An 11,032-nucleotide genomic window follows, 5' to 3' on the forward strand; every position below is an offset into this window, starting at 1 on the left:
GTCAGTGAGGCCAGAGCAATGCATCTCAGAGCGCATGGATAAATCAGAACGCACAGAAGCAGATCAAATCTAACTACAAAATGTTACTAGCCACTTGATCTGGCATAGCACAATTGGTAAAATCAATTCAGTAGAAAGCTGAATTTTTACCTATCCAGATAACTTAGTGATTGGTCCTAGCCAGGCCTACTTAGACCTAGGCAAGGGAACAAGCAATGGTTCATTTCCCAAAAATATTAACAGCACACTTATATTCTGGGCAATGACAAATGTGTCGGTAGATCATAAATACAAGAGCAGATAGAGGAGAGCAAATACAGTTTTATTTAAAAAGGCTTCTGAAGTTTGTACTTTTTCCACTTTAAAATTTCTGACTTGATTTTCCCTTACAATAAAAAATAAAATAAATAAACCCCTACAAAAATGCCCATTAATTATAATCCACATCAGTGGCGATTTTAGCATGTAAATCTCGGTGGGGCAAAAAAAATAATATGTGGGATGCATGCCAGCAAAGCCGCTACACAACACAACACTAAACAGTACATTGATTGCACTATACAACTGCGGAGCCTAGTCAGGCAGCGAAACAGTTCTTCCAGCCTAATTTATTGCCTTTAAAAAAAAACATAGCTGATATGGCTGACTTGCTTAAACAAATGTGGGTTCTACTGACAATTGAGATGTACAAACTAGGGCATAAGAGGCAATCCGTAATTTCGATTAAGACATTAATGAGCGAGCTAGGACTGACGTAGTCATTATAACTATTTGTTCAGCACTTTTGGAAATGTACAGTGACAGAATCAAAACATGGGCCATTCTTACAGTGTTCTCCCTGTACACCAAGTCAGAACCTGCAGGATAAGTAAAGGGGGCAGATAAGCAGACAATGAAAGCTCTTACAATATTTGATGATTACATTTCTCAAAAACAGGTTAGAGGCTACATGTGCACCACCAAATCAGAACAGCAGGCGAAATTAAGGTGAAAAGAGACCAAATTATTAGGGTGGACTACTTAACAGCTTACTACACAACATGCACTTGGTATATTACTTTCTTAGCTACATATCTCCCTGGCATATTGCATCATTTATGCAGCAGCATACAATACATTTTTGGACTCGCCTCGTAAATCCGGAATTGTAAATCCGGCCTCTTTGTCGTTCTTTGATGACAAAATTTGCCCACGAAGGACCGCCGCACCACCTTCCTGTTCAAGTGAGCACATCACAACAAGGTGAGTCCAAAAATGTCTTATATGCTGCTGCATAAATGATGTAATATGCCAGTGAGATATGTATACTGTAGCTAAGAAAGTCATATTAAGTGTATGTTGTGTAGTAAGCTGTTAGTAGCCCATGTGCCTCACCCTAATAATTTGGTATATTTTCAACTCTTAATTTAGATTAAATTTACTGTTCTGACTCGGTGGTGCACATGTAGCCTATAACCTGTTTTTGAGAAATGTAATCATCGAATATTGTAAGTGCTTTCATTGTCTGCTTATATGCCCCCTTTATTTATCCTACAGTTCTGACTTGGTATTCAGGGGAAACACTGTAAGAACGGCCCATGTTCTGAACTCTGTCACTGTACATTTCAAAAGTGCTGAACAAATAGTTATAATGACATAATGACTAAGTTTGTCCTGGCTCGCTCATTAATGTCTCAATCGAAATCACGGATTTCCTTTTATCCGCTTGTTGTCCCCTTATGCCATAGTTTGTACATCTCAAATGTCAGTAGAAACCACATTTGTTTAAGCAAGTCAGCCATATCAGCAGTTTTTTTTTAAAGGCAGTAAATGAGGCTGAATGAACTGTTTCGCTGCCAGACAAGGCTCCGCTGACAGTCAGGTGTAGCTGGTGTTGGGACTGCTGTTGGGACAGCTTTATGTGGCCCTAACAGTGTGTGGGCACCGTTTGTCACCGTTAAAGTGTAATTCATGTATTGTTTAGTGTTGCGTTGCGTAGTGACTGCTGGCATGCACTTTTTTGTATTGCCCCACCTTGATTTACATGCTAAACTCGCCACTGTACGACATACCTCATACGTACAACACATCTCAAAAACGAATGGTTTTGATCGCCTGGAACTTTTGGAAAAGAAGCTTCTTTCCACCATGCTGTTCTGTTCATAAAACGATTACTAACTTTACCCTCATTTAATAATGAAGAACTGCTATTGGGTAAACAATCTACTTGTGAATAAAGTTGAATCCCCCGTCCTACAATGAATGTCAAGACGATTATGACAATATTTATTTTCAAATGTCACGGTTATTGTCCAACATTGTCGGTTACACGACTATACGATTATTGTTCCAGCCTTAGTTCCAGTGCAACAAATTTCACAGGATTTGATTTAACAGTGTGGTAATGGTCTGGTTTAATTGTGTGGTATACAGAGCCTTCAGAATGTATTTTTCCTAAATAAATTGTGTTACAGCCTGCATTTAAAATCGATTAAGTTTAGAGGTTTCTGTGTCCCTGGCCTACACACAATAGCCTATAATGTCAACGTGGAATTACGTTTTTTGAAATGTGTACTAATTAATAAAAACTGAAAAGCTGTAATGTCTTGAGTTAATAAGTATTCAACCCCTTTGTTATGGCAAGCCAAAATAAGTTCAGGAGTAAAAATCAGCTTAAGTCACATAAGTTGCATGGATTCTGTGTGCAATAAGTGTTTAACATGATTTCTGAATGACTACCTCATCTCTGTATCCCACACATACAATTATCTGTAAGGTCCCTCAGTCACGCAGTGAATTTCAAACACAGATTCAATCGCAATGACCAGAGGGGTTTTCCAATGCCTCGCAAAGAAGGGCACCTATTGGTAGATGATAGGTATAAATAAAAAGCAGATATTGAATATCCCTTTGCACATGGTGAAGTTATTAATTATAATTTGGCTGGTGTACCAATACACCCAGTCACTATAAAGATGCAGGCGTCCTTACTAACTCAGTTGCCAGAGAGGAAGGAAACCTCTCAGGGATTTCACCATGAGGCCAATAGTGACTTTAAAACAGTTTGAATTTAATGGCTGTGATAGAAAACTGAGAATGGATCAACACTGTAGTTACTCCACAATACTAACCTAATTGACAGTGAAAAGAAGGAAACCTGTACAGAATACAAGTATTCCAAACATGCATCCAGTTTGCAACAAGGCACTAAAGTAATACTGCAAGAAATGTGGCAAAGCAATTCACTTTTTGTCCTGAATACAAAGTGTTGTGTTTGGGACAAATCCAACAACACATTACTGAGTACCACTCCATATTTTCAAGCATATAGTGGTGGCTGCATCCTGTTATGGGTATGCATGTAATCATTAAAGACTGGGGAGTTTTTCCAGATAAAAAAAAAGAATAATCTGCGGAATGAGCACGGCAAAATTGTAGAAAAAAACTGATTTCAATCTGCTTTCCACCACACTGGGAGATTAATTCACCTTTCAGCAGGACAATAACCTAAAACATAAGGCCAAATCTACACTGGAGTTGCTTACCAAGAAGACAGTGAATGTTCCTAGGTGGCTGAGTTACAGTTGAATACTTTCTGAAGGCACTCTATTTAATGGTGTGGTATATAACAAGACACAGCCATGCTGTTTCAGGTCAATACACTACATTTACATCATTACAAATGGTATGTTTGGTTTAATGTCCCCAAAATGACATTTAGAAGCATCTCAGTGGGATAACATGTTTATTATTTCCAATGGTAATCAATACATTTGACAAAACAAGCACACATTTGGGTCATACAAAAATAAACTGATTATTGCCACAAACAACGTGTACAATTTGTGTTGGCTGATAAAATACAGTACAAAAAAAGATGTGCGAGCAAAAATTGAAAAGAATATTCCTCAAGTAGACATGTCTGATTTCTCCTCTGGTCTCAAGGACTCGATCTCCATAGCCATTAGGAACCCTGGTTTGGAGATAGATTGAGTGATTGGAAGCCCATGTTATTTCTAAAGGCAACTGACATACAAAGCTTTTATACACATGAAAAATGAAAACACATCTCTGAAGGGACTTTAACATGTGTGTCATTCGGTAAGGTTGCTGAGTGTGTGTGTACAATCCAGTGAAATTGCTGTGGTCTATCTGAGGTGCTTTGGCCCTTCTAGTAATTATACATCTATGGTGTATACAAAACATATTAAACAATATATATAGATAAGTATTGAGTCCGTGGTAACATATAGGACTGAGCGTGTCAACAAGTGTCTGTCGCAATTTATGTACGCCTGAGTAGGTGGTGTTGTTTTTAGTAGTCTTTTTTCCGTTTGTCTCTGTTTATTGTGACTGTTGTGCAGTAAGTCTTGGTCAATGTCATGTGGAACTACGTCTGTGGAAATATTAAGTTGCTGTTTGTTTAATAAAATCTACAAAAACGAAATAAATAAAAAACACAACTTCAGCCTCACCTTCGGTGTAGTCCATCTCAGGCCTGGCAGAGATGAAGATCCAGGCCATTCCCACCAGCACAGCCACCACCAGGTTCACTATGATCCACGGGTTCAGGATCTGTTGCTCTGACCCAGGAGGCCTGGAGAGGGGAGGAGGTTGAAAAAGTCACAATGCTTTTTTGTTTGTTTGGCTGGAGTCAGAGTCTCTCTGACTCCAACAGTGATTCTGCTGAGTAGGATAATCAATATACAAGATCTAACTTTGAACTACATGTTAATATCAAGATAATAAGAACAGTTAGTTAGCACACCATAAAGTCTCGTTAGCACTGGGGTACAGGTTTATGCGGTCACTGGTCATCTGCTGGCTGAGAGAGAGGACCAGAGCTGAGAAGTACACTAAAGGAGGAGAGGGATAGTTACTTCAGTGAAATGACTGTTTGCCAAGGCCAGAGAGACAAAGTGCTTGCTGGGCTGGCTGCATCATATACAGATAGGCTCCGCCTGTCCTGAATGAATTGAGTAACATGCTGTAAAGATGTTTTCACTTACAGAAAGAGGCTAGAGCAACTGGGTCCAGGGTAACAAACTCTCTCATAGCCATGGCGCCTTTGGCCAGATTCACCCTGAAATGGAAAGAGAATGAGTCTCCACACACACTGGGGAGGGACGGGGTACACTGGGGTTTGTTGTAACATGTGCCAGCCTGTAGCTAGAGAAAGGAGATGTGTGCGTCTGTGTTTTTGTTTGGGTCCATTGATGGAACAGAATGACAGCGTGTTGTATACATACACACACAAACACCTCCTAGCTCTAGCCACTGGCTTCCATATTTTCACAACAACGGCCACATTTATTTTGGGCCTGACCCAAAATAACAACAATGTGCCACACAGACACCCACCTCCTTACCTGTCAAAGGCTGACACGGTGCTTATAGCCAGTAGCAGGTAGAAGAGAGACTGTGCAGGGTAGGCCAGGCTGTGGTACTGCTGCAGTAGGTTCGGCAGAGTAGTGAGATGTTTTCCTGCCAGGGCATAGATCACTATGATGTTCCACACTGCATAGCCTGCTAGGAAGCCGTGGCAGAACAGCCCAATCCCCCTGTATATTAGAGAGAGATGTGATATAGAGGGAACATACACACACACACACACACACACACACACACACACACACACACACACACACACAGTCTTTCAAACAGACACCTGCACACACACACACCTGAAGCCACTATGGACCCTAACAGACACATCCTTGGTGGTCCACATCTGCTGGATGTCCATGACGTTGTCCACCTGATCGCTGGACTTCGGTCTGTCTGACCGATCGGCCGCTTGAAACCTCTCTGAAAGTTAAACAACACATTGTTATCCAACATAGAAGACAGGACACACAAGGATGTCCAAAGAATTCATATAAGGCCAATTTTTCCAGACACAGAAACAAGACTAGTTCTCGACCAAGTAAGGCTTCCAATAGAGGATTTCCATTGCAATTGTTTCATAGTCCAGGACTAGGTTAATTCATCTGTGTCCTGGAAACGAACCTTTACTCTTAAGCTCTACCATGTACAGCTAACATAAAATAACAGAAGGAAGGGGGACACTCACTGCTCCTCTCTACAAACACCTTCCCCACAGGCTGGCTTTGTCCCAGGGGAGCAGAGAACAGGGAATGCTGGGGGATGGGTGGCTGAGCGTCTGTGATGATGTCATCGTCCTCTACATCAAGCTCGTTGACGTACTGCGTCTCTGACACTTTAGACTTCCTAGGGAGTGACCACGAAGAAAGAAAGAGAAACTGAGCTCATTAAAAGAGCAAAGGATCTATCATAATAGAACCATATAAGTAAAAACACATTTTACTGTACTTTCAACACCATTGATCAATCAAATTTGATTTGATTTGTCACATACACGTTATTAGCAGATGTTATTGCGGGTGTAGCGAAATGCTTGTGCTTCTAGCTCTGACAGTGCAGTAATATCTAACAAGTAATATCTAACAAATTACACAACATATACCCAATACACACAAATCTAGTAGGAATGAATTAAGACTATATACATATGGACGAGCGATGTCAGAGCGGAACAGACTAAGATACAGTAGAATAGCATAGAAAACAGTATATACACACACGAGATGAGTAAAGACAGATGTGTAAACATTAAGTGACTAAGATACTGTAGAATAGATAGTACATATTTTAGTGTCTCTTACTTCTTCCTCTTGGGTTTTTTGGTCACTTCTTCCCCTGCCTCGGCTGTGTTCTGGACCAGTCCATCCCCGTTCACCAGGTCAGCCTGGTCATCCTCCAGGTCTGAGACACAAACAAGCGAATGAACAACGCTCAACATGTAACTTAATACATTTCACAAATACAGTAAGTACAACTCTTACATATAGCCTATAAATGGTTATGGTAAAACAGAACGGAATGTATTGAATATAAATGGAATATAATCTTAACCATGCAGAAGTGATAGAATAAATAATACACAAACAAGATAATGTTTGAGTTACAAATGTAGGAAGAGTAGGTATATGGTTCCCCCGAGGCATGTTGTTTACCTATAGTCAGGCCTGCTGTTTACCTATAGTCAGGCCTGCTGTTTACCTATAGTCAGGCCTGCTGTTTACCTATAGTCAGGCCTGCTGTTTACCTATAGTCAGGCCTGCTGTTTACCTATAGTCAGGCCTGCTGTTTACCTATAGTCAGGCCTGCTGTTTACCTATAGTCAGGCCTGCTGTTTACCTATAGTCAGGCCTGCTGTTTACCTATAGTCAGGCCTGCTGTTTACCTATAGTCAGGCCTGCTGTTTACCTATAGTCAGGCCTGTTGTTTACCTATAGTCAGGCCTGTTGTTTACCTATAGTCAGGCCTGTTGTTTACCTATAGTCAGGCCTGTTGTTTACCTATAGTCAGGCCTGCTGTTTACCTATAGTCAGGCCTGCTGTTTACCTATAGTCAGGCCTGCTGTTTACCTATAGTCAGGCCTGCTGTTTACCTATAGTCAGGCCTGCTGTTTACCTATAGTCAGGCCTGCTGTTTACCTATAGTCAGGCCTGCTGTTTACCTATAGTCAGGCCTGCTGTTTACCTATAGTCAGGCCTGCTGTTTACCTATAGTCAGGCCTGCTGTTTACCTATAGTCAGGCCTGCTGTTTACCTATAGTCAGGCCTGCTGTTTACCTATAGTCAGGCCTGCTGTTTACCTATAGTCAGGCCTGCTGTTTACCTATAGTCAGGCCTGCTGTTTACCTATAGTCAGGCCTGCTGTTTACCTATAGTCAGGCCTGCTGTTTACCTATAGTCAGGCCTGCTGTTTACCTATAGTCAGGCCTGCTGTTTACCTATAGTCAGGCCTGCTGTTTACCTATAGTCAGGCCTGCTGTTTACCTATAGTCAGGCCTGCTGTTTACCTATAGTCAGGCATGTTGTTTACCTATAGTCAGGCATGTTGTTTACCTATAGTCAGGCATGCTGTTTACATATAGTCAGGCATGCTGTTTACATATAGTCAGGCATGTTGTTTACATATAGTCAGGCATGCTGTTTACCTATAGTCAGGCATGTTGTTTACCTATAGTCAGGCCTGCTGTTTACCTATAGTCAGGCCTGCTGTTTACATATAGTCAGGCATGCTGTTTACCTATAGTCAGGCATGCTGTTTACCTATAGTCAGGCATGCTGTTTACCTATAGTCAGGCCTGTTGTTTACCTATAGTCAGGCCTGCTGTTTACCTATAGTCAGGCATGTTGTTTACCTATAGTCAGGCATGCTGTTTACCTATAGTCAGGCCTGTTGTTTACCTATAGTCAGGCCTGCTGTTTACCTATAGTCAGGCATGCTGTTTACCTATAGTCAGGCATGCTGTTTACATATAGTCAGGCATGTTGTTTACCTACGGTCGCTGCCTTTTTCTTCTTCTTCCTTCTCTGTGGTGCAGCTTCCTGCGACTCGGGGGTCAAGGCCTGGATGACCTCAGATGACCTGCGACTGCTCAGACCCCCCATCTGGGCCATCTCCATCCCTGGGTCTGCTGCACATACAAACAACACAACTCTCTTATTATATACTTGAGGTATACTTACTATGTGGTTCAAGTCATTACTAGTACTTCAACAGTTAATACATTATTATTTGACAGTGGAATGCAAGCTTTATAATTAATTGATAGCTTGAAACTTAAAGGCAAGGTGCCTCCAAAATCTGGAACAACGCTGTTCACCAGCAGTTCAACAGAAGGAGCTCCCGAGAACTATTCCTTGGAACTATTCCTTTTCCACCCACCCTCTGGGCTTTCTACACCATCCACCTGACTCTTCGACTTCTTCCTCTTGCTTTTAGGGACCGGCATCTCGTCTACATAGGAGACAAAACAGGTTAAGAAAACTATATCCAAGCCAGCAGCATCAACCTAAATTCAATAGTTAAATCATCTATTACAACATCCTTCGAAGGCAACTCACCACCTGTATCTTGACTTCATGCAGTTGTTCAAATGCCATACATAAAAAAGGGAAAGAGAGAGTGTGAGAGAGAGAGAGAGATGTTCTGCTGGGATAAATGAGTAGAAACAGTATCACAACAGCATAAGGAGGCTAGACTCACCTTGACATGGGGGGCAGGACACGCTGTCCACGCTAAAGAGGACAAGGAAGAAGAGAAGGAGGCTTGGCCAACATCTTACATAACACTCCTTAAAGATTAGTTCATATACTTCATTATTTCTACAAAAATGTTTACCTTTATTTAACTAGGCAAGTCAGTTTAGAACAAATTCTTATTTACAATCACTGCCAACACCCCCGGCCGAACCCTCCCCTAACCCGGACGACGCTGGGCCAATTGTGCGCCGCCCTATGGGACTCCCGATCACGGCCAGTTGTGACACAGCCTGGGAACGAACCAGGGTCTGTAGTGACGCCTCCAGCACTGCAGTGCCTTAGACCGCTGCGCTCTCGGGAGGCCCTCGATCCATACATGCCAAGAGATAGGAACAGAGGGGAACCAAGGAACAACGGAACCAAGCAAGTGGTTGTACAAAGCTCTCCCCAAAACTTGCTTTCAAAGTAGATAACACTCCCAGTCTCAAACAGTACATTTCTCCAATTGATCTTAACAATAAAATCCTCTAAAACTCAACAACCTGGACTCAGAAAAGAGAGTCATTTTCATACAGTGAGAAGATCCAATAGTACCATGGCCCGGTTTCCCAAAACTAGGCCCAGGACTGTGTATGAGAGAGAGCTTACCGTGAGTTGTTTTCTCACCATTACATCCAAGAATCAGGAAGGGATCTGAGGATATTCCTGTGCCACAGCCTTGGTGACACTGCCTAATCCTCGGCTAAATCTGCAGTAGGCATCTGCCAAGGTACTGGAATACCAACCAATCAAAGCATAGATCAGATAAGACTATTCAGACCTGAGGGATTTGACCCCTTGAGGTATGAAGTGAAGAAGACCCCCAACAAAAATAGCCTACACCAAACGACACCTTTATTGATGTAATAATTTGGTGTAAGAACAATGTTGATGATTATTAGGGCCATATTTTATTTCCCTCCCATATTGGGCCGCCGTTTTGAAGTGACATTAGCTTTATCCACCTCTTCATGGTGTTGTTGACCTTTGTTCCTAATGCTGTATGGTTCGCAGCAAGGTCCCGTCACACCCTCTCTGCTTTGTTGTTGTTGAGCCCTCTGCAGGTTGTTGAGTGCAGAAACCAGAGAGACCTATGGAAACTGGCTGTCTGAGAGCAGTCTTTTGACTGGGCATGTGATCACAGGCTACCAGTGTGCTGCATACCAGCTAGTTACAAGTCGAATTACACTTAAGATGTATGATATGGATGGTCGTGTAAGTGTAGCGGCGCATGCGCGGCTAATGGTACCTGTGGAAGCGGCGGGAGGTCCCTCCGTCGCGTGTTTTGTGCCTAAATAAATATTTTTGATTAAAAAACAAACTGGGCAACTGGAATATGAAGAAGAAGAAAAAAAAAATCACTCGTTATAACGAATTTATAGATAAATAGTTATAGCTAAGTAAGATATAGCAAAACGATAACTAGCTAACGTTAGTCGGCTAAATGAGCTAGCACATTTAAGCTACAGCATCCTTGTGTTCCGACCTTTACAAGATTAGCTAGCTAGCTAAACTAGCTAGCTACATACCTGGAATCCTCCTGTGTCCATTTCTGCCCTTTAGAATAGAACCCCGATAAGAACCAGCTAGTTAGCTACCTAGCTGTTAAAACGTTTTGGGCTTGTAACGTCTGCATGTTGGTTGCCACGCTGTTTACAGTCGTTGCCTTGCCATGGCAGTGATTTTCAGCTGAGGACACAAGGAACTTCCTGTTTTCAAAATAAAAGTCTTCTGCACTTGTTGACACAGAAAGCCACACAAACACATATTCAAAAACACGTGTTCACACACAAAATTGTATTTTTAAAATTAGTAACAGTATACGTCACATATTTTAGCATTATTCCAAATCCCATTATGTTACACTCTCAAAAATATTCTGAATAATAATAGCCTGGAATTACAGACTGTGCTGAAGGTATCCTTCAGTATTATAA

The 11,032-nt window shown here is 41.7% G+C and overlaps 1 protein-coding gene across 5 annotated transcripts; it reads right to left on the bottom strand.

The window, feature by feature from the left end:
- Nucleotides 1-3,707: 3,707 nt before the first annotated feature.
- LOC106575177 (transmembrane protein 237B) lies at nucleotides 3,708-10,805 on the bottom strand. 5 transcript variants are annotated; one of them, XM_014151463.3, is made up of 16 exons: nucleotides 10,625-10,738; nucleotides 10,345-10,386; nucleotides 10,061-10,186; nucleotides 9,705-9,828; nucleotides 9,061-9,092; nucleotides 8,919-8,932; nucleotides 8,740-8,811; nucleotides 8,351-8,488; nucleotides 6,666-6,765; nucleotides 6,053-6,210; nucleotides 5,664-5,787; nucleotides 5,349-5,540; nucleotides 4,989-5,062; nucleotides 4,748-4,835; nucleotides 4,455-4,576; nucleotides 3,708-3,952 (listed from the first exon to the last, which is right to left on the bottom strand). In XM_014151463.3, exons 4-16 carry the CDS (start codon nucleotides 9,723-9,725, stop codon nucleotides 3,888-3,890), a joined length of 1,200 nt encoding a protein of 399 aa, XP_014006938.1. In that variant the 5' UTR covers nucleotides 9,726-9,828; nucleotides 10,061-10,186; nucleotides 10,345-10,386; nucleotides 10,625-10,738; the 3' UTR covers nucleotides 3,708-3,887. The 5 variants fall into 5 exon arrangements, with proteins under 5 accessions (XP_014006938.1, XP_014006943.2, XP_014006940.2 ...); XM_014151468.3 differs by lacking the exon at nucleotides 9,705-9,828 and having other exon boundaries at nucleotides 8,351-8,485; nucleotides 10,625-10,801; XM_014151465.3 differs by lacking the exon at nucleotides 9,705-9,828 and having other exon boundaries at nucleotides 10,625-10,801.
- Nucleotides 10,806-11,032: the final 227 nt, after the last annotated feature.

Source organism: Salmo salar, chromosome 17 (assembly GCF_965601325.2).
Source record: "Salmo salar chromosome 17, fSalSal1, whole genome shotgun sequence".
NCBI classification, from domain to species: Eukaryota; Metazoa; Chordata; class Actinopteri; order Salmoniformes; family Salmonidae; genus Salmo; species Salmo salar.

Excerpts from the sequence above, each read along its gene's own strand:
- LOC106575177 (XM_014151465.3), bottom strand. The coding sequence starts at position 10,645 with ATGGACACAGGAGGATTCCAG. Across the intron at positions 5,541-5,663 it reads AGGGTCCATAGTGGCTTCAG|GGGGATTGGGCTGTTCTGCC; the intron begins GTGTGTGTGTGT and ends TCTAATATACAG. Across the intron at positions 3,953-4,454 it reads TGAGATGGACTACACCGAAG|GGTTCCTAATGGCTATGGAG; the intron begins GTGAGGCTGAAG and ends TCTCCAAACCAG.